The sequence below is a fragment of the Apteryx rowi genome, unplaced genomic scaffold (genome assembly GCF_003343035.1).
Source record: "Apteryx rowi isolate R43461 unplaced genomic scaffold, aptRow1 scaffold_92, whole genome shotgun sequence".
NCBI classification, from domain to species: domain Eukaryota; kingdom Metazoa; phylum Chordata; class Aves; order Apterygiformes; family Apterygidae; genus Apteryx; species Apteryx rowi.
In genome coordinates this window covers 679044-703082 of record NW_020451227.1, presented here as the reverse complement: position 1 = coordinate 703082, position 24039 = coordinate 679044, and the positions used below count along the sequence as shown (strand labels likewise).

The 24039-nt window shown below is 37.0% G+C and overlaps 1 protein-coding gene across 4 annotated transcripts in view; it reads right to left on the bottom strand.

Moving 5' to 3' along the window:
• MYO1B (myosin IB) overlaps nucleotides 1-24039 on the bottom strand; it is a 98613-nt gene that overhangs the window by 2403 nt on the left and 72171 nt on the right. The window contains exons 15-29 of one of the 4 annotated variants that reach the window (XM_026091722.1): nucleotides 23342-23542; nucleotides 21036-21262; nucleotides 19928-20128; nucleotides 18646-18739; nucleotides 18000-18149; nucleotides 15703-15771; nucleotides 13918-14004; nucleotides 13536-13622; nucleotides 10786-10872; nucleotides 7553-7627; nucleotides 7006-7140; nucleotides 5978-6084; nucleotides 4124-4256; nucleotides 2261-2413; nucleotides 1213-1340 (exon numbers count right to left, since the gene is read on the bottom strand). In XM_026091722.1, coding sequence (XP_025947507.1) covers nucleotides 1213-1340; nucleotides 2261-2413; nucleotides 4124-4256; nucleotides 5978-6084; nucleotides 7006-7140; nucleotides 7553-7627; nucleotides 10786-10872; nucleotides 13536-13622; nucleotides 13918-14004; nucleotides 15703-15771; nucleotides 18000-18149; nucleotides 18646-18739; nucleotides 19928-20128; nucleotides 21036-21262; nucleotides 23342-23542 — 1934 coding nt within the window. The remainder of the gene's footprint in view (nucleotides 1-1212; nucleotides 1341-2260; nucleotides 2414-4123; nucleotides 4257-5977; nucleotides 6085-7005; nucleotides 7141-7552; nucleotides 7628-10785; nucleotides 10873-13535; nucleotides 13623-13917; nucleotides 14005-15702; nucleotides 15772-17999; nucleotides 18150-18645; nucleotides 18740-19927; nucleotides 20129-21035; nucleotides 21263-23341; nucleotides 23543-24039) is intronic. The other 3 variants (XM_026091725.1, XM_026091723.1, XM_026091726.1) reach the window with 3 other exon arrangements.

The window sequence follows — 24039 nt, the reverse complement described above, 5'->3', positions numbered from 1 at the left end:
ACTGTGTGCGTGCGCGTGCGCGACTCCCRGACACCAGCCTGTTTTCCAGAGCTAACGCAGGCAGGCAGTCCAGACAAGTGCAATGCACACACAGATTTCAGTCTAGTAGTTTATTCCACTGTAACAACCATTCACCTAGAAACTTACTGGGGACAGCTGCAACTCTTTTAAAGCCTAAAAGCACACACACTTCAGTAAAAGTAAATTAAATCACATCTGGTAACAGAACAAAGAAAAAACGACAGATGTCATTTTCAAGCAAAATTAGCCTTTAAGCAAACCCTCAAATCTGAACAGACACAAACTGTAACTATAATCAGAACCTGAGAATACAACCAGTGCCGTGCAGAGGGACAGGGGGTTCAATTTTTGCTTAGAGAAATTCTATTTCACTACTGTTAAAAAGTTCCAACTTTTTCTTCTTTATTCAAAATGAATAACTCCACCAAATCAACACTATTGAAATCAAGGGGCACTTCACACAACAAAATCCATGAGTAACCAAGGGAGTGAGGGACTCTTACTCAGCAGACTTTATGAACTCGCACTAAGAGAACCATTTTTATTCCAGGGTTGTAAACACCTGGAATGAAGAAAATCTGATTCTTACTTAAGGCCAAGGTATGAAACAGAACCAAATGGAAAGAAATTTTAATTTGAGATTAAAGCTTTTTATATATATAAAAAAAGTGGTTCTTCACTATCATCAGGAATTTTAAAATATATTTTTCACCTTCACAAAAAAGAAGGTAGATCTCTATAAACCTACATTATTAGCACCACTGTTACATATGTGTAGGGGAAGGTGCTTTTCATTTGTGTTTTTTTGTTTTCACTGGAACTTGGCACCTGGTGTCCACTTTGACTAAAAAATAAACATCTCATAGGAATATATGAAGCTTCTAGTCACACACAAAATGATTTTTTTAAATATAATATCTCTTAATTGCTAATGCAACATTTCTGCCTCATAGCTCTATCTGAAACTACCTTAAGAAAAGGACATTTTCTCTAATGACTTTCAAGGAAGTAAGAGCCAAATGAACACTAGAAATGAGCGCTCACAGAAAACTGGACCCTTATTTACAATTATTTTGTAAAGAGAAAAGAAATATCAGCTGCACAATAGACTTTGTTTCTCTGACATCAGATGATTGACTTTTTAGCATGCTACATTGAAGGAAATGCGCTTCTGAACAAACAAGAACATACTCATCAGAAATCTCAATGTCGAGCTTCTGTTTGGTTTGGCTGAGAGTAGTGCGGTAGAGTTTAGTGGCCATTTCAATAAGGTGATCACTGCTGAACAGGAAATCTCCTTTACCAGCTGCTCCTGAACCCTGAAATGGAAAGAAAAGTAGTTAGGACTTCCAAAACCTAAAATATGCAAAATATTACGTGTCAGTGAAGCAGTAGGTTTTACAAGGAGTCTTCCTGCCGCAATCCAACAGCAGTCTTTTGTCTCGTAAATTAAACAGGGATGCAGCGCAGTGTCGAGGCTCAAAATGCAACGCACTCTTTAGTGAACTTCCAACCCGCTCAGAGGGTTACAAACCCCTCCTGACCCTACAGGAGGTCACCTTCAGTTGTCCTCCAAAATTGTGCTATGTCCATCTCCCTCTGCTGGCTGCATCACAGCAGCTCACAGTAATTTCAGAAAGGAATGGAAGCCAATTAGCACCGCCAACATTAGGATGAAGGTGTTGGACATGAAAAGACACTACATATGGCATTTTTCAAATCCATTTAAACAAGAAAACAAATGCCAGCTTTATGATTTTAACAGAGCAATTCTGACAGTGCAGAGAAGAAATAAAGCACTGAACTAAGTTCGTTAGAACTGAGTAAACAAACGAGCTATGCCAAAACATGGATTTCTTGGGATTCCATAAGGAAGAGAGAAATACTCTGCCAGTGTGTCAGGGAGAGTTATACAAGCAGCTAAAAAGGGAAACACAGTCACAAGGTAGCAAAAACAGATTAAAGGGCCATTTTACTAATGGAAAACTCTAATCCTGAAGAGGCCACAGCAAAAAATGAAGCCTGATTTTCACAAGTAAGTTATCGTTCATGATGCAATAACTGTACTCATTCGGCTTCAGTAGTTTTAAATACAAGTTTCTGGAGATACGGCAAAGGTCAATAATAGTGCCCTAAATCTACAGGCTAATCCCATTCCTTTAATGCTACAAGCTAATTAATAACCAATTTTTATATCGCTGCATGTAGAACAGACATATATTATAAAGTTGTAACCTACCTCCTTGAGGTGCACTGCAAAGAAGCCATCATTTTGGGAGCTCATGGACACTTTAGTAACATCTCCCAGTGGAACCTCTGACTTGATATTTCCAGACTTTTGATCCGCAAGGAGAACATTATTTTTTGTTAGTAAGAAAATTCTAGAGGTAGCCTGCAAATATAAAAAATGCAAATCATTATCTACACAAAAAGAGAACTGGTCTTTCCTGAGGACACTGGGAGGACAAACAGATCATACAGTTAATACGCTTAGCCCACATTAGTAAACATGAACATCTACAGTTCAGTAAAAGCTGCAGATCAGTGAAAATTAGGTCAAATTTACTTATGGGTCTAATTATAGATTGAGAAGCTTAGCTCATTTGGGCATATATGCTGACATATAAACAGTTTCTTTAATTACTAGTTTATAGTTACAAAATCCAGAAACTGAAACTCAGAAAGTCTGCAAATCAGGCTGACCCTCATTTCTCATGCTCTGCCAGTCTCCAAGATAACCAACGTTTCTTTTCAGTGACAGCCAATTCAGGACTACGCCGCAGGACCACCTACTGTTACTCACCTAACCTGTGCTGCTTCGCAACAACTGCTTAGGTATGTTCAATGCTATGTTCTCCTCCCATCATCTATCAGAATTATTCTTTCCAAGAATACATATCCATATTTTCAAATGACATATATTTCTAAAGAATTTATTTTTAAATTCATTTTTGAAAATAATAAAAACTACATTTCAAAAGAGAACTTAATCTACATACACAAGCTTTTAAACACATAAGAAATGACTTCTTAAGAGACTATCAGATTTTTTCAAGTAAAAATACATTTTAAAAAACTTTTCAAATTGAAGTTTCAAATAGGACAACCTATGTTAGGTGTAAACCTATTATAAAATATCATGATAATTCAGTTAAATAGGTTTTTTTTATCTTTTTCCCTGTAGAAGTAAAAAAAAAAAATTAACCATTGTAGTTAAAACATGGCTGTCTTAAGTACACAGACCACAGCTCATGAAGATAATTCCTTTTCTAAAAAAATCTTGACAGCTAAGGCCCATATAAGTACAGGGAAGATACTGTCTTCATTTAATTAGTTCCTTCTAAACTGAAAAATCAATTTGGCATCAACAAAAGACAACTTAATTTCACTCCTGCAATGCATAAATGACATCTACACCTGAGAAGCTGAGATCTACTAGTTCTAACATTTAGATGGATATGGTGACAATTAAATTGACTAAGAGAGGATAATACTTCCTGTTTTAATAAATGCAAAGCAAGCCCTATGCTTGATGGAAAAAAAAAAAAAAGTACCTAGCATATTTAACAGCTTTATTTAAATGATGAAAGAAAACTGTCTTTTCATTCCAAAAAGCTTATGGTATCGATAAGAAGATGACAGGCACAGCTAACGAAGTATTTCACTCACAATTTTATAACATAATAAGATGTGATAATCAAGAGTCTGAAAGACAAAGGTTAAGTTTTCCAAATACTTACACAAGAACAACATTTTCTAAATATTTACTTTCCAATTGGCAAACAGCAGAACCAAGTTTAGTACAAAGACTACATTTAGTTGTGAATCAACATAGCCTGTTACCAGTTGATGAGAAGCCATTTTTGTTTGGAAAGGTTACTGAAAACTACAAACCCAAATAAGATTTTAATCTTCTTTGTCCAAATTTAAAATGGGTGCTTTAAATCACCAATTTACATAAATAGAACATTTCTGAGCTTACCATTAAAAAAGATTTTAAAAAAAAAACCCTTCAGACTATCACATGACAGAAAATAAATCTCAGTTTATTTATAACAAAAAATGATCCACCCTTCTGGATAAAGAAATGCTATTTTATTACCTTCCCATTAGCTCTATTGATTTTATTCACAACTTCAGCAATAATGATCTTCTCATCCACAGCATCTTTAAGTTTTTTGTACTTGGGGTTCTTGCTGATTTCCAAATAAGCCCCTTGGAATGGCTGCCCAACACTGTCACAGAACAGAGGAGGAACAGCAGTTAAATATGAATCTCAGAGCAGAAGTAACCTCCTGAAATGGTCATATTGTGGTTCAAGCTCTCTGGAACCAAAAGCAGCCCCAAATTTCATTTTCAATAATGCTGTTCTGACAGAAGCTTCCTTAAACTTTGCTACACCGTCTCCCAGGGAAAGTCATTAGCTGCCTCCTGGTTATCAAAAGAGTACTCTAAACAACCCAGAAACCTCTATTCTTGATTTCTACCCATTTTACATCATAGCAACGCAAAATAATACGCTATTTTATGACACAGCTACTAGGGCAACACATGATTTAATGCAAACAGAGCTCTTAACATGGTGTTCGTTTGTGCAATACATTGTCCTTTATCCTACTAAGGACCTATGAACTGCAGCTCCCTGAGCCCAACCCCAGAGTCAGGCTGGTGCCGACGTTAATTCAGCGCAATCGTGTAAGCGTTAATCTGTGCTGTGCACACATACTAGGTCAGTTGAAAATAACTTGGGGAATTCGATGAAGTACCATGCATGTATATCCCCTAGCATATTATGCCAGGGAAAGGGAGGAAGGAGGAGGAGCTGGGGTACAACACAGTATGTGTATTAGACACCAAACCTTGTATACATTAATAGCACAATACTGGTGAACAAAGAGAAATTTCTCACTCCAGTCCATAATAGGATTTTTTTTTCCTGCTCTGGAGATGTTTTCAAATTAAATGGGCCAAATTGCTATGGATATCAAACACAGATATATCCTTGTATACACAATCAGTTTTGATTTAAAATCACCCAAGAGCAGTCTCTGTTTGTGAAAACAGAAGAAATGCATCTTCAGTAAGACCAACAGCTCTGCTCTTTCACAGTATTTCATTGAGCAACAGACAAGAACTTGCTTTTGAGATCTGCTGTTGCTTGTTAAATGTGTACCAGTTCATTAAGACTTTTTGCACTTGCAATTTACCCTGTCTTTATCCATCTCAGGTTTACAGTAACAGCTTCGCTATCAGTTAAGAGTCGGTGAATATAGCTGCTGAATATATTTTGTCTAGAAGTCACTTTAACTAATCATTTTGATTAAATTACAGTCAAAGTACTAAAAGCAAAGCTTTGCCAAGACCAGAGCCCAAAAGGAACCAATATATTATGTGGAATAGCACTGCCTTGGTAATTGCATCTCTGGCACACAGGCAGATGAGAGAGAAAAGGAAGGGTACTGGTATTTCAGTACCAAGAGAAGTCCCTATGTGTTCTTAAATAACTGTATTACATGTGGGAAAATTAGCTACATCCTATGAATCATTATCACACTAACTAATCAGAAACTTTATACAACAATTTCCTTCACCCATAGGCCAATAAAAACATAATAGTAGCTAATCAGCTCTGAAAACAGAATATAAGAGAAAAAGAGAGGAAAATGTTTCTAAAACAGTGAGGGGTGGGGAAAGTATTCCAACTTTTTACTAATTTGGAGTGAAAAAACAACAAAACACRCAAACATCCAAGCAGAGCTTGTCTACACATGGAATTGTCCTCATCAACTGTTCCTGATTCCTGTTCCACTCTCTACTGAACCCTGTTCCAGAAAAACAGTGCCTTATTCCTGCTCAGCTCAAGATAAAATGCAAAATCATATTTCATTTCCTAAACCTATGCAGAGGTATTGAATTTATTGTACATTAAAAGCAGCATGCCAGAAGATGTCATTACCTGGCTGGATATAAAGCCTTTTTATCCTTGAAAAGTTCACTTGCTTCCAGTTTTTCTTCATATATAAGCTTCTGTTGATCTGTGAACTGGTCTCTGTACTTTTTACACTACAAAACATGATATGTTAAACAAACCATAAATTATCCTTCAAAATGTGATTTGAAGCAGGAGCACCCCAGACTACTATTTGCTTATTGCTCAAGATGCACATTCTTAGTATACTTCTGAAGTGACTCAGCTCCATCCTACATGCCACTGTAGCATAGCAACAAACGGCAGAAGCGGTTTTCCTCTTCACCCATTCTAGATACTTCTGAATTACACTGCGAACAATCCGTAAAATATCTCATTTAAGCGTATTTTATTTGAGCATGTATTAGTCATAATCTAAATTTATCTGATTCCAGTCACTGCAATACCTTACTAAAAAAGTTCACAGAAATATATAGATCCACAGTAGTGGAACTTTATGTAAGCAGACATAGAGAACAAAACATAGCTAAGAGAATGAATTTTGCAGGTTCAAAATTAAAAAAAAAAAAAAAAAGTTCCTTGACAATTCACAGAAAACGCAGCCCACTAAATCAGTAAAGCATCCCATCAGCACTTATATAGATTCTCACTGTTCTCTCCATCCAGTGATCCAAAACAAACTTCAGTTAACTGTGGTTTATAAGTAAAAAATTCCACTGAGTACTTCCAATATTGGTCTAAGACCTAATGCCATAGACACAAACATTATAAGCCACCAGTTAACGGGCAACATGCATACAGGCTTAATATTAAATTAAAAGTTGATGGCAGGAAGCATTCCTCTTTCCTAGACCCAGAAAGGAACAGCCGCTATAGTTATATCCCTTGAAGGCCAAAGACAGTGATTAAAAAAAACAGTTTTTCCAAAGAAATAAAATTGTCCTGGCTAGAACAGGGAGAAATACTTCCTAAAAATAGACTCTTCATGAACAAAACAAAGCTATTGAAAATCACATGATCAAGTTCTGGATAGACTTGACCAGAATGTACCCTACCCTCCACAAATGGAAAATCCTCTTTAGTTCCTTGTGAGTTGAATCCAAGAAAAGGTAAGGTCTTGCTGGCCAGTTCTTATCTACTGGTGATAAAGAGGGCATCTTATTCTTCATTTCCAAGAAGTATTTTTGCATCTGTGATAAAATTGAAGCAAGATGTTTTACTAATCTTCAAATAGCAGAGCTATTGAAATAAGCAATAAAAAGCAGATGCTCTGTCATTAAAAGCATGGTAACCAAACCACAACTCTCAGCTTCAGGAAACCTGAACATGAATTAAAAAAGCCAAGTATATTGAGAAATGCAGATTCAGATAAAATAAGAGTTTGACAAATGCTTAGTTAGTGCCATTCCCATACCATCAAAACATGATACTGTTCCTTCTTTACAACATCAGAGCATTTAGAGTTGTCAATTTTCCATTTGCTTAACTTGGACATTTATTTACAAAGACTAATAGGGCCTTTATACAGCTATTATTTTTGCTAGAAAACAAATTTTTAAAACACAAATAATGTATGTACACATTGTATGGATATATACATACAATTCTCTGAAGGGTAAATTCATAAATTTTTCTTCCAGCATTGGCTCTGAAGAATTTCCTGTACTCTCTGCGGACCTGAAAAATGAAACAAACCCTCAAAGTGAATAGAAGGAATTGATTGTTTTCACGTTTGTTTGTTTGTTTGTTTGATAAAGCTCTATAGTAGAAATACGAAAAAAGTATGTGAACATGCAAAGTGCTCCCTGAAAGAAGAATACTAACTGGGTACGCCTAAAATGTATGAACCAGACCATGGACCAAAAGGTCAAGAAGTTACCTCAGATGACCTGAGTACAGTTGCTACATATTCAAAACAGATAATTTTAAATACTTGCCTCTGAAAAGGCAAGATATTCAAATATTATTGAATTCACTTCATTCTGAGACTATTTTCCCATGCTTGGCATAAAGCTGGACTGCAAAAAGTGGGGTATCATTAGCGATATGTATTTTATTGCATCTGAAGTGACACTGAACTCATACACTAATTACATAGTTAACTGCTGCATTGTTTCTGATTTTTTTCCCTTTAAGATTCTTAATGCACAGAGTTAACTGTAATAAAAAAGGGATTTTTTTTCAGAGCAAACTTATAGATGAAAAAAATCTTTTCGCACAAGCTGTCTTCCAAAAAGAAAACAAGTTTTTGGTGTTTGATAAGAGCAGAGTATTAACACACATGTTGTTTAATGTCAGTGAGCTTGATATTTGCTACTAAAGCTTATCCAGAAATCATAAAAGTGATTACTGAGAATCAACTTTACAGGTGAAAATACTTTTTTTAATACATTCTTGTACAGACAGCTTTCAGAGTATTTCTTCTGCCCTTGGTATTTCTATCAGTGCTACTTAGCACAGTATCTAAATTCCTCCCCTCAGAAAGCCCAATCTGAGACAAAGCCCAGCTGTTTTGGAGTTTTACAAGATGCCCAAGCTCACATCAACTGAGCTGAAACATCCACCAATCTTTGACAAACTTTGACACAGCCTGGAACACACCTGTTAGAAATTTTGAGCAGAAACCAGGAAAAACATCGTGGCTTTGCATAATTTACCCTAGAGCAAATGCAGTGGTTTTAGCTAACTTGCTTTGTGTTGTTGAGTTCATTGGAACCAAAAAATAAAGTGAAATCCATAGAAGAAAAATCCACATCAGCTTGGAACAAAAAGCTCACTTGGCTTATCCTGGCACACCCTCCGCCCCCTACTGAATGTCATACATCTAACATAAGCCAACATCTTGAAAACAAGAAGCTGTCACCATTCTGGAATAAAAACCACAAATACATAGGCTTGCTTTAACTATACATTAAGATGCATCAACAAAACTGGCAGCATTCAGCCTCTTCATTCTGTGCAAATACTGCAGATAATTTTTTCCCCATTGCTTCACAAGAAAAATTTGACTTCTTATACACTGAATATCTGTAAGGTTTAGTGCTAATTAGTGTATATCCCTTATTTATTATTCTGTGATGGAAATTTACACACTCAAACCTATTCCAGCCACAGTCATCCCACATCTCCCCATGTCCTCACAAACTCTCTTTAATGATGTTGCTTTTTATTATTCTTCATGAGCTGCAACGTATGCAAATTGACTGGGAACAAAGGGCTACTGGCACTCAGGGAGGCCAGAAAGCAAGCACTGAGAAATGCGAGTTGTTCCAGAAAAGCCTAAATCTGGAAGGTACCATTAATGCTATTACAACCTACTTACAACACAATCAAAAAAAAAAAAAAAAAGAATTAATGGTTTAATCTTGATCACTTATTTTAAATCTTCACCTCCATATGCCCTGGGTGAAAATATCTTGTCAATCAGGCAACTGAGAATTGTCTACGCTAACCATGACATACAGGTAGAATCTTGCCATGGAGCTAGAGACTACGCTCTTATTCAGAAAAATGTGTGTGTTTCAGTTGAGAGAAAAGTGCCACTTAGGCTATTAAAAAATACACTGAAAAGCCACAGCACAGACAGGCAAAAACATGTTCCTGCAGTAACAGGTCTTAAAGGTTTTGGATTCATCAGTTTTCATTCAAATGCTGCTGTTTGATATACAACAGTCTCTGAGTTCTCAGGAGGGACATATTCTTGCTTTAAAATCATGAAAACAGACCCACTTTGGCAGTAGTAGCTAACGTGTGATTCGGATCTGCAGAATGACTTCTTAAAATGGCTCCTTCATATCATCTGCTCTGTTTTCCATGTAGTATTATAATGTATTTATAGATAGATAGATAGATAGATAGATCATATAATTGTATATATAATTATATATCTTTTGTAAATATTTACTCCATTTTATCATTAGAACAAATATGAGAACACAAGAGCTGTACTTTTCTCTGCATTATCAAGTAAATTGTTCCCTTTGATATATCTGTAGTCTACAACATCCCTATTAGCAGAAGTGACACCCAAGCCAAACCAAACTGATCTAGAATTTGGCAGTTCTTCAGGACCGCTTTTGTAAAATTATGGTTGAAAACCTAAAATGAGCAAAACTGCATTATGTAAATCATTCAGGCACAAACCTGAAATGTCTCACGATGCCATTTTTATAGTCTATTGACAAGTAGAACTACATTTTTACAGATTACAAATGTGTTTTCTATTGCTAGCCAGTCCTTGAAAGCAAGGGAAAGAAACCAAAAGAGCCACTACTGCATCCCTCCACTTTTCTAGGAAGTCACGGCTGCCACAAGCCATAGGTAACTGCGTGCAATGCCATGCCCTGAAAAGGCTTGATGAAAGTGACAGTACGTTACTGTTAGCTTTAGACCATGCCCTAGACCCTGGGGTGAGGGGGTCTAACATGAGCAGCAATAAGTGTCAAACAGCTCTCCCCTACTTCCCAGTCAAATAAGCAGAGGTCACAATAAGAAAATACATGCTTGTAATCTTTCCAGATAGGATCTTTGCCAAGGTAGGTCAAATTTTAAGTCAACAACCATAACAGAGTCCCTCTGATCTGATATTTGTCTCCCACTTGAAAATTAAAACTCCTGAAATGACAAAAAACATCAAATGCCTAAATACTGCTGTATATTGAGGCATTTTCAGCTTACAAATTTTTCAGGAAAGTCCATGACAAAACAAAGCAATGTAATTTTGTGTCAAATCATGCTTACTAGTCATCCCACCCAACCGCTTGTTTATTAAGTGTTAGTAAGATGCGACGCTTTATTGAGTTCATGTTGACAGAAGGAAGTGTTTGAGAAAGTACCTTCAGTCCAAGCCAGTAAGCCCAAATGACTGCAACAGCATGCTTACGCCTAGCCTCCTCCTTCAAGCGTTTCAATTCCCTTCGAGCCTAAAAGGTTTAGATAGTGAACAAAAGAGACAGCCCGATGCAGACAGCACAATGACCAGGAAAAGGCTTCTCCCAAACAGAACAGCCAACTTACAGTTAAGATACAGAAGGATGGAAGAACCTTTAAAACCCAATGTGTCAGTGTGAAAATGGTGTGAAGCCACACACGAGGGCAATAAAAGCCTCCACTGCTGCTTAAATGACATGTAAAGATAAGAATTTTGCCAGCCCCATTATTTGCGACCAATGTTTGCATCTTATCTGCCATGCACACCTTGCAATCAATGCTAAGTGCAACTCGCTTCTAACTGAGAACTTTCTCTGCAATTACATGATCAAAACAATGTGTACGAAAATCAAGACTTACTAAAACCTTACTATCTAGTCAATTCTTCTATGTACAAGTGCTTGGGCATACCAGGAACAACTCTAAAATTGTTTATGTAGTGATGAATCACTGGCACTGCACTGAGGACTTTATTCTGGAGGGKTTTTTTTAATTTTGATTTTTATGTACATTAAAAAAAAACCCTCCACCCTGGTAAATTATCTTCTTCTCTATGGAACGATGGGGTAAACCCCCCAAACATAGTGCCTTCCTCACATACAAGCAAAGAGATAGGCACCTACCTACCTTTCATCAATAATTCTCATTTTAGGAAAGCAAAGTATTCTAAACACAAAGGCATGTATGGGCAACTTAACAGAATCTCACATTTTAGACTATACCGATACATTTGTTACTCAGTTATTTGATGATAAAAAATCAAGTAAAATAAAGAGTTCCAGTAGTATAGGATCAGACAGTCACAGTAGCTCTAGCAATGTATCTGCAGTTGCCAAGTTATATATCAAATAGACTCAGGCAACAGCAGATGCAATCTATGCCAATGACACTTTTTGCACATATTTCTGGTGTAGCTAGAAAGGTTAATTTACATCAGATCTAGGCTCTCAGAGAATATGTTTTCACTCATTTGTATGGAACAAAAGTTCCTACTATACAGCATTTTAAAAACAGGGACTGTGCCTAGCCAAGTATTTGCCTGCCGTGTGAAAAGGAAGGAAAGCGAGTACTTGAGCTCTGTAACTTTTTTTTTAAAGCAAGCGATCTCTGAAGGTAACTTTCAGAAACTTTTGTTTTAGATGTTCTCCTGGGAAAAGATAAAACATGATGCCATTAGTAAGTTTAATCTTTTATCAGGTACTTTTCAGGAATAAGGAAAGGAAAATATTTAAGGAAAATATGGCATTTTTTCAAGAAATTCCTGTGAGCCAACTGATAAAAATAACTACTAAAAAAAACTATCCAAATCTATTAAATATTTAAGTGAGGAGCTCTAATACAGCACTAACACTATTGCATTACTTTCTGATCTTGTCCTTTTTAACTCTAAAGACTGTCATAATCCTAAGAAAATAAATATCACCTCTGCAGTACTGGGCAATTTTTTTTTTTTTTTGGGGGGGGGGGGTTGGTGAAAGGAACTCTGGTTAAAAATAAATTATCAATTTACTGCATTAAAATAAATGGAAAGGGAACAGTGTCCATATCAACTTATACAGCTACCTAAAGATCAGGCTAGAACAGAAAAGATGCAAGTCTCGTGTGAGGGAAATTCTCTATATGCTTATTTTTTGATTCCCAGGATTGCCATTTCATTACAGATCTAATAGATTTGTATCCGAATAGCAAAGGTCAAACTCAGCATTATACTTCAGATGTAATCTGAACACATCTCCTCATCTAGTTTGCAAGGTGTTCTGAGAAGAACACCCCCCGCCCCTCTGACCCAAATAATAATTGGATGGTGTTTAAAACTTAATGGATTTACTGAATATGTTTTTCAACTAAGTCAAGAATTTATTAATTGAAACCCATAAAATGTTGGCCTCTAGTGAACAGCATTTCAAATGTTCACATAACCCCCAACTGCAGGCTGGGGATTAGCAAGAATCTTTCAGTGGGACTTTGCTTCTGAAAACAAACAGCTGATGCTGGAATTCCTGGGATTTTTCTAGGGCCATAAGTTAGAACTGCAAGCTAACATAATTTTCTGCTAAAAAGATCAGGTCATAAAGCTGCACTTTACTTGCAGTCACGCAAATTTTCTTAATGGTTTAAATCACAACCAGAGAATCAATTAAGCTGATTAAAACTAAAGATTTGGTAAAATTAATAGCATTGTTTTGAACTTCTAAATGAAGACTGTCCAGGGTGCAGAATATCCAGCCTCATGAAAATCTCAATTGAATCTCTACGACAGCATCACTGAAAGCACTTGTTCAGAAAAAAGAACCAAAACGAAAAACAACCCCCATGCCCCCACAAAAAAAACATGCCTTGCATATTTACATGTAGTTAAATGCATTTCCTAATTTGAGAATACTATAGTCTAACCATTATTAATCTAGTCTAATGGCTTGTTAGTACAAATCACTATTTCACTGCCATGCAAATAATTTCCTACTCTACAAAAAACTGACATACAGAATGCTGTCAGAAAATTAAGTGTTGCATGAATGGAAATGGAAGGAATCAATGATCATGCTCTATTATTTTTACGTCATTGTATTAGTCATTCATTCTCACTATTTACTACTGATTAAATGTTGATATTGTTGGGTAATGAAGGGAGGCATGTGATATGTGCACGAAGTACCTTATATCCAAGCCAGTAAGCCCAAATAACAGCAATAGCATGTTTATTTCTAGCCTCCTCCTTCAGTCGTCTCAGTTCCCTTCGCGCCTGTGATGCATTTGAAAATGGGATATAGAAAAGCTTAGGGAAGAAAAGGTTACTGCAAGTTCCCGATGGTGGAAGAAAGAAAGAAAGAAACCAGTCACTACAAACAGCAAACATGAAAGCGTGTCCCAGCTTCCCAGACTGTACCAGCTGAAACATGTTAGCAGCAAAGAGAAATAAAAATTCAGTAGTTTAAGCAACTGAAAGTATTCCCACATAACTTTATCCTGAAGGGTCTTCTTCATCCTATGTAGAAACAATCAACAATCAAATGCAGAACTTTTTGCCATTCTCTTACCTGGGTACCATGCCAATAAGCAGCAATTGTTGTGGCAGCCTCATTGCAACGCTTTTGATGCTTAAGTTCTCGAAGAAGTTTCCGAGCCTGTGACCAATGGAAAAATAATATTTTATTCTACAAATCACCTTAATTTCTTAGTGATTTTAAACGAAGGCACTGTAAGCTGCAAATCTAAGGAAAACCAAAACACAGTGCCTCCAAATCCCCRAAGTAAATTCATAAATACTATGGAGCCTAACATTCTCAGTTCCAAATAGGGCACTGCGCACAGGCAAGAGCTTGGGACTGGAAATTGAGGCGATCTTAGTTCAACATTTAGTTTTCTCCCAGGTCTGCTGCATGACCCAAGATATCTATACATTTATTCTACCTGTACAGTGGCAACGACACATTTCCTCCACACGGTAGCTGTCTTATCCATTTAGATGGCAAAAAACAATAAATCACAAGTAAATTGCATGGCTGAGGGTCAGACTTCAAGGCTACTGGCATACCAGGCTTTTATCCACGGCAGTGCTACCTCAGAAGAATGTGTCCTCCATTCACAAACAGAAAACCGTAACTTGAGATGAGATGATGCTTTTACCCAGTTTTCCTCAAATAATGCTCATGGGAGAAGACAACACCTCAACCATTAAATCACCAGGATATTTTTAACCAATTTAAACAAAAATTAAAGACAGAAGGTAAAACTCAAGGAAAGATAATAAAACCAAATTATGCTTGCTTATTGCTTGCAAAGTTTAAATCCTTTTGGGCAGTAGAGGACTGTTTACACCTATAGATGATAACTGCAGCCTCCCCCCCATCTGAGAAGAACAGAACTGACTGCAGAATTAAAGGCAGTTCTCTGTTCCCTAAGTGGAGGAGAAAGTTGCACTGAATGGGGTGGGGAAAGGTTAATAAGAAAACAGAAGAGCCCAGAGACATGTTTTCTGTTGCTGCACAGCAGTAGTTGCTTTAAGCACTGTGGCTGCTCTCGTGTGAGCTGTTAACCTCATTTTTATCTCTTATTACAGAATCACTGCTGAAGTCTCTGTTATGGCTGCAGGATTCTCCCTCCATGCAGCAGAAACGACTCAGAGAAGAAGCCAAGTTGTAGCAAATTGAGGCAGAGGACAAGCAAGCAACACTAAGGAACGTGTTTACCACCAGTGGAGTATAGCACAGTTTCACACTTCCACTTAGGACCCAAAGGAGGACTGAAGACTGAACTCAAGAAAAGTACTGCCCAGGCAACCCAAAGTCTTCATTTTATACCTGCTTTCAGTTTTGCCCATTCTTTGAGAGTTCTGTTAAACCATAAAATGACTGCTGACTACAAGCCATTTCTTCCAAAACAGTCCAAGGTTACAGTTTTTCCCAGGCCAATGACAAGAGCCCTGGACAATCCCTCTATGGAGGTGTCTGCGCTGCTGGGTACCACAGAGCTAGGTCTGCTTTGAACACTAGACTCGCTCATTCTCACTCAAATCCTGAAGTCCATGTCAAGAGGGCACCTCTTTCCAAGGTCTCTGGCAGAAGACACCCCAAGGATAGTCCAGTAGTTTAGTATGGTCCCAACCTTCCACTCACAGTTTGGATGGATATATAGCCCAGGCCACAGGAAGAAATCCCAAGTTCGCATTTTCTGCAGCAAACAGCGCTTAACAATGGCTATAGCACAGCCACAGCTCAGCGAACAGCAGGCGTGAGTGCCAAGAGGCTCAGTGCATTTAGGAGATGTTTCCTCGTCTGCTCCGTGCCTCACACTACAGACAGCCACAGGAACAGGAAACTCACCTTCCACCCTCTGATGTACGACTGTACTATAATAGCTGAACTCTTTATCTTCTGATACTTTTTCTGTTGCTGTATTGAAAATAAATATATTATGCTTAGAACAGAATATTACAACTGCGAAATAGTAGTTTAATAATAGTTTATAATAACATATTCATTACTAACATTTGAAAATATAATTAAGGATACAATAAAGGTAATGTAACATTTATTACATTTACAATAAATGTAAAATGTGAACAATTTTTGTACAAGCTGATCAGAGTTTGGATTCTGTCTTTAACTCAGAAGGAAACAAAACATGTCAACAATGCTATGTGGACAATATTCTGTTTACAGAAACACCAAGTTCATGGTCAGTAGAGTAAAATTATATGGATTTAGATGCTAAGAGTAACAGCTTTATTTCTCTTTCCCATGAACCAAGTAGCATACAAACTGTCACAAATGCTCAAGTTTGCTGGTTATGCTTTTCACGGTCTTTTTTTATGACTTGGGTTGTTCCTATTACCTGCAGTCCCTTTAGAATACCAAATACTGATGGTAACTTAGGAGAAGGAAAAAAAACCCCATGGATTCTTGAATGCAACGCTGGAATGTTCTCCATGTATGCCAGTTTGAACAACAAATTTCCTGGACAGCTGAACATTTTCCTCCCAAGAAGCTCAGTTATCCAGCAGGCCAGCAGTTAGTATACTACTATGTGGACAACAGCTGATAGACTTAACACTAAGGCTTTCAGGCTTAACACTCAACACACCATCCAATTACAAAGAACTTCTCTGTAAGTCAGCTAGAAAGACTTCCCTCTAGGAAACATCAAGTCGAGGAACCATTTCACGCCATGACCGATGCAGGTCATGTCTTGGGAGGGAACAGATAAGCGAGAGCCTGCAGATCCTTTAGCCAAGCCTCCAGGGCAAGGAGTTGTCAAAAAGCTTTGCTCACGCAAGGGGCACACATTCCTTATTAAACCTTGGAAATCACACTGCCTAAAAGTCATGCTGGTTTAAGAGACTGGTGCCCTCCAGTCACATGAGGAGGCCCAGTAATTATCTCCATCTTCACCCATAAATAATTCTGAGGGTCTTGCTACATCAGACTGCATTCAAAAATTGCTGCCATGTTTTACCAGTGAACCAATATAGTCCTATAGTTAAGGAATCAACAGTGTGAATTTGGTCAYATATTTGTTTTCATCTCCTTATGTCAAGCAATGTTCCAAAACAGCTGTGGGTAACTCCATTTTTAATTCATTAAGCCTGTATAAGATAGTAATGAAGAAACATGGCTGTAATGCAATTTTATAATAATGCTGTTTCGAGAAACATTGTGCATTCAATCACATAAATTCATAGTGCAGAGTTTTACAGTGTGAAAACATTTATTCTCTGATGTAAATAACCATACTTTTTCCTAATTATCCATATTTTTCTCTAATTATCCAATATAACCACATCAAACCTAATGGCTTTCAAGATGATATACAGAAGTGCCTGTCAACTGGAAAACAGTAATTGTCAATCCTGCAACTTCCAGTTTAAGGAGATGCTTTTTTTCCATAGCATACAATATTTTATCAAGTCTTCTGATAAGCACACAAAGCTTTTGATAGTAAGGAAATGCACCTAAGACATTTGAAAATTCTTTTTAAACTTAAAATCAGTAAATCTTGTTTATCATGTAAGTCAATTTTTTTCATTAATTGATGAAAACACATGAAAAAGTCGTATGTCAGTAATATTCAGTTCGTAATAACACAGAAGACCCAGACTACAAAGAGATTTGAAACTGCTTTAGAACTGCATCAGTAAGAACTACTGAACTATGATTCTTATGAGCTATGATTAAAATTAATCCCTGTGATGCTCCCAAGCATTTCTGAGCCTCCTATGCAAAGGTTCCAAATAAGGCAAAAATACAAAAAGCCTTACAAATGAGTGAATTCCATGGAATCACACATGTATATACACATTAACCTTATGCTTTGAGAACACTGTAAATGCCAGATGGCACTGCATTTGGTTTAGCTGAATGAAAGAGACTCTCCCCAGCTGGGCCACAAAACTCTACTCTCCCAGAGCTAAAGAACCCTAGTGAGCTTTTTAATCATTTGAGCACAAAGTAAACAGTTAATAGTGGTCCACAGAAACTAAATTTTGTTTTGTGCACATTTTTGGTGCTTAAATACTAATATAAAATTGAATTCTTTTAACACTTCTACATATCAAGGAAGAAAATGAAAACTTTTATTAGATAATAAAAAGAACCCCCATTTAGTAAGGATAATATCTTACTGCATATCTCCTGTACCAGGAGGCAATCACAATCTGGCTTTTCTTCATTAACAAGAAGCGTGTGCGGCACTTCCAACCTCTATAAATCTTCTGAATTAGAGTGGCCAAGTCCTCCAACCGCTGCTTTCTCAGATCTTCTAGTTTGAAGAGCTGGGTGTATATTGTAGGTTTTTGTTAGACATTAGGAGAAAAATAGCAGGGGAGAAAAGACCACAAAAATATTAGCATAAACATCAATAAATATTTTAATTAATAACATAAATATTTTAGGAGAAATTTCTCCTTTACTTAAGTCCTCCTTCAGACACCTTTTGGTTTATTCACCTCCACAGCTGGACACAGATCCATGCACAGGATTTGAGGAAGGTACGCTGCCATGATTCAGTGCACGCAGATTACACTAAACTCTGTCTGACTACTCTTTTATAGTCTTGACTGCCTCTCAGTTTCATTAGTGTTGATTCATATCAATTTTAATGGATCTAACATTAAACAGTGCCTTTTTTAATGCTATATTCCACACTACTATATCAAAGCACTGTATCTAGGAAATTATGTAGTAACCAGCCAGGGAATTCTGCAGTTCAGAGCAGGCTATCCTCACGCGAGATGGCTTGATTTTGCAGGGAAGACATTTTTCACTTACTGTTCTTGGGTTGCGGATGAATATCTTTGATCTACCAAATGAAAATTCTTCTTCAGGGATTTCCAATTCATTAAACAGTACCTCTACACCAGCCCTAATAAGAAGAAAATGAGCTTAATAAATATGAGCCCAGCTCTAAGACTTCTTAGTTTACATATTCACAGTTTAATTTATTGAAAGAATATGAAGGCACATTTTAAATTCTTAAGTAGTGCTTGACATAAGAAGATTGAAAATCTAGCTCATTTACTCACTGGTTATTTAGCTAAAGGTAAGAATGATCACTATAAAGATTCAGAATACTTTGATGAAAAAGGAGCAATTTTCATTTAGCAGCCTCAGCAATGGCCTACTTCTCTCTTACTCTGAGTAAACTGACGAGTTTGACAAATGCTAATGCTCTACGCTCTATCAACTGCCTTTTATAAATGCCTACAAAAAAGAAAAGAGAGGAAATGGAAAGACCTTCACGAGAGAAAGATTTGCTGTAGCTATCGATACTGCACTTCTACTATTATCTTGATAACTTAAAATTTTAAATTGTAGCTAAAGAGATTAATCCACCATGAAAGAAATCAGAAATCTAATTCAAATCATGTTTATGGATGATCATGTGTAAAAAGAATTAAGAAAAGCACATTTGCCTAACCAGGAAGTTACCTATAAAAATACATACAATACTTGTTAATAGTGTGCAATTCAAAATTATATGGTTAATATAACTGATTTGCCAGAGGTATTATCTCATAGTTGTTCAGCAATCTTTATTTAAATTATTTTTAAAAGGTCAGAGGAAGATTGCATGACTGTCTTCAAAGGAACGGATGTTCCTATACTTAGAAAGTTGGTTATTAAAGTATCCTTCTGATCATTCCAGACTACCTAGCCATTTTCATTCCACTTCAGTCTCTCTCTCAGGCCCAAATCAGTAAAGGATGCAATATATTTTAAGTACAATGTGCTTTCATTGCTCACATGCAAAATCTGCTTCATTAGTAGATTAGTTCATCACTAAAATCACTTCCTTTGCCAGGGAACCAAAAAGACCACTGAAAAGTGTAGGTTTCCCAGCAATGAAATGCACTGAAAGTCTGGCACTAGGCGATGAAATAGAAGTAAAACATTTCAGCCACATTGGGTTACTTGTTAATTTACTGTTAAAATACTTGAATTTTAATGCAATACCAAAAAGAAAAAATGGAAAAAAAAAATCAGAGTCTGTGGAAGATAATCTTTTTTATTCATTGAGATGTCACAGGTAAGAATACTAATGTTTCCTTACCTGGCTGGTCCTCTCCAGTGGGGCCATGTCTGCTTACAAAGCATTTTGTACCTTTCCAGGCAAGGCTCATAAGCTTGCCTGAATGCATAACCTGCCCTTCTGACACGGACGTTCTCCAGGAGACCGAGGTACCGAATCTGGTGGCACACTAGGGCATCATTGAAAACATGGGCAGCCTTTTTGTCATTGGGTTTGATGCACCTAAAAAGTGAAAGAAGAAAGCTATTGCAAGAACATTTGTTTGACAGTACTCTACATGAAAGTTATTACTGTGAGTTTAAAGCTTAGACTTCTGTAGACTTATCCTAGGATATCAGTATATTAATTATTTTTAATTTAGCTAAGTACAAACAAAAGAGGCATGAACAGGTAAGCTATTTTTAATTTCTTAAAACCTTACAAGGAAGGCTGCAACACACCATCATGATTAAATAACATTTACGTACGTATTTGTTCATATACTATGATCAATGCATATGTCCTTACAAACATACATCATCCTACAATCACTAAGAAGCATACAGCTCTCATTCTGCTGGCTTTGTGTTTTGCCAGCCTGGGCCATGTTTTGTCCCACTTTTCCAGAACTGCTGCTGGTTATTCATGCCTTTAAAATTACAGGGAAGAAGAGATGGCCTTCTGTCTAGGGCAGACATTGCAACGAGGTGTTTTTGTCCCAAAAGAGCTGCAGTACAGGCAGCGCTATAATCATATCCTAGCGAGCAGCAACCACACAGTGCTCCAAAACTGCTCCCCTCCTGGGAAGCTGTGGGAAGCAGCTGCACTTTTTGGACAACGCTTTTTTTTAGTTTTTTTTCATCCAGGCACTTCAAGAATGGGAGTTGTCTCAATAATGCCAATTCAGACAGACAGTGAGACCAAAAAAAAAACCAAACAACCCAACATATTCTATGCAGCAGACTAAATATGATGGGAGACAGTAAAAATTTTCAGTCAACATCCAGCAAACTGAATTTACACCAGTTATTAAGAAGATATTTTTTAACCCTTGTGCTTCTTCAGAAGCATCCTTTCTGATTTCACAATGATCATATTTCATTGAAATCCAAACACTGATTCACCAAAGCTTTACCACAGGGCAATTTACCTAATGTAGTTTGGATTTTTTGTCTGAAGATTTTTCATCAGGGTAGCGACAGAAGCCTTGAATTGGGAACCTGCTGTTGGCGGTCGCTTCAGATTGATCTTGGCAGGGTTTCCTTCAGGGAACAAGGCTTTAATAAGAGAGTGATTGGCCTTCCACATGGCCTGGGAGAGGTCACGGTACAGAAGATCATTGTTTTTGTCGACAAATCCTTCCACCTGGTACATAACCTAAACAACAGAGAAGAGTCTTGTCACAGCATATTTTGGACTATAATGCAGGCTGGTTCTAAATTTTCCCAAGAAACAGATTTCCCCTTCTTTCCCACTACTAAAGAAAAAAAACAAACAAATACGTTTCAGTTTTCATTTTATATTTGACTGAAGATTTTTTGTTACGAAAGAATTTTATATCTTTCTGACAATACCCTCCCTGAGAAAAATATATTTGCTTATACTGCTAACAGCTGCTTTTGTCGATCATTCYGGTAGCCGAAAGAGAAAAAACCCTTCTCCTCTGATAACTCTGATACACCACCCTCTTGCCTGGACTGTGAAACAATTTTTTTTGGCGGACAAAATGTTCTCCCCCTCTGTTTTTAACTCACAACAGCAAAAATGCCATTTTCCTTCAAAATACTAATGCTTACATTATTTATCTAACTAAACCAAGATATTAAGTATCACCTGTGAAACTTTTGAGATCTCAACACCAAGTCAGCATCTGTGCAGTCTTCGGGGACTGCTATTTTAAAGGACTCTTGCTAGGAACTCGGTCCAATGACAATAAACATGAATGCAAAGATCTGATAGGCAGCGGGAGGCACAGGAAGCTTCCAGAGAAACTACTGAGATCTCCAAGAGTGCTGCTGTTTTATTTTTATTTTTAATTTCTGAATGGAGGGAATTTAGTTTGATTAATTCTGACAAGTCACCTGGCTGATAATACAGAGTCTTCAGCTTCATGATTTCACAAATTTTTGTGTAGATATGTATTACGTGCACAGAATAGTGAATCAAACTGACATTGCCATATCTGTTACGCTGCAGCAAGCGACTGTGAACTCAGAGGGCGTTTTTATTTAGAATACATGATTCTGTTTCTGACAGGTATGGGAAATGTCACTGCTGAAGAAGATATTCACATGAACTTACTTATATTTCATAATAGAAGAGTCAAACTTTTGTTGTCCAGTCACTAGAGCAAAATGTTCTCAACTGAGGTTGGAAAAACAATCCGAAAATAGTAGGAATTCACTGACCTCTCTGCTGAGTCAGTGAATGCCAGGAACAATTGAAGAACCTAAAAGCCTATTTGCAAGCTTTTTCAGAGCACTTAGGTATTTTGAGTTCATCCTGAATTTTGACAACCAAAGAAGGATCTAAACATTAGTCTCTGATGGATTATACCCAATTGCAAAGTCTCATTAGCAAATATATAACAATGCTACTATATGGCTACCTCCAAGGGTGATGGGAGCGTTTGACATTTCCAGCACTATCACTTTCATAAACAAATACAATTGAATGAGCAAATTGTCAAGCTATATGAAAAATTTACAGCACTGAGAAAGCATCCAAAACTAGGGATGAATTACACAGTCCTAGGAAAGTAAAATACTTTTCAAATCTTCTTCATTCCGCAAAATTAACAGGTTGGCAGATTCAAACAAGAGGTGTAGTTTCAACTCCTATTTTTGCTTTTTTAAAAGCTCAAAAATAAGTTTCCTTCTTTTTACAAACTTAATGATTTTAATTTTTATTAGTAAAACGGGCTTTTACAAGCCCTCTGTATAGCTTCCTCTTCCATCTGTCTAAACACGCTCACTTTCAGAATAAATTCACTTCCTTCAAATTTATATAAATTCTACTTTCTCATCCCAATAACTAAGGACTTTAGCTACTTCAGTGACAAAGAACATGTTTTTCAAAATATCTTGCCTTCAAATGTGTGTGAATTTTTGTCATTCTAAACAATGTGTTTGTTTTCAGAGACCTAGCACTACAAATATTTTACCACTGAAGCACAGGGTACATGWATCTGCTGTGCTGAAAGGAGTACAGCATGAGCTCTTCAATGAGTGCAGCATGAGCTCTCAAAAATTTCCAGCCAAAATTATATATTTCAGGTTCAAGACTGAAAAGATTAGGGCTGCTCTGGATTTTCTGACCAATTATTGACTCAGACAATTCTACTCTATTACTGCAACATTATTTAATGGATGAGGAGCCTCAGCACTGTACCAAACCTTGACTTCACCCAGGAACACAACGCACCGAGACCCATGAACCCATTGCTCTGCTTAGTACCTTGCCGGCATAATGCTGAATCCGGAAGCAGCTGTGAGGCAAGGAGGTGTCATTGAGGAAACGTGAGCACTTGCTCATCCTGCTCTCAAAATGCTGATGAGTGGCACAGACTTGGTTCAGCTTTTCCAGAAAGGTCTCATCAGTAACTGTCCCCGGTCTCAGGCACTCTTCATCAAGCATGGCCAGAATTCCAGTTTGGTTCTGAAGTTTAAAAACAAGACGTCTGCAGTTTCAACATTTGTTTTCATCACGTTTACAGCAATACGTACAAATGAGAGCTCTCTCCTGTTTAACTGACTTCTGCTACCCAGAAACATGTTTTTCAAACCATCTCAAAGTTTAGCCAGTTCTCTTTTCCCATTTTCAACATATTTCCAGCATCTGTATTTTTTGAAAGACTGCTTCTGAGATTTGAATTTTACAACTTCTTTTTACTTTCACAATTTCATGTCATTCAGTCAGACTATAAAAACTCCAACTTAAGAAGAAAGTAGTCAGATTATGGGTAAAGCTAGCATACATTTTATATTAATGGTTAAAAACAGTTCTGTTTCAACTGTTAAAGGATTTTAACCTTCTTGTCATATTAAGTCCATAGGAATCCTTATTAAGTACTTGCTGCATCTGATGCATTCAGTGAACGAGTCACTGAGTTCTCTGGTCCCGTATAAAAAGAAAAGCTATTTGCAGTGCAGCAT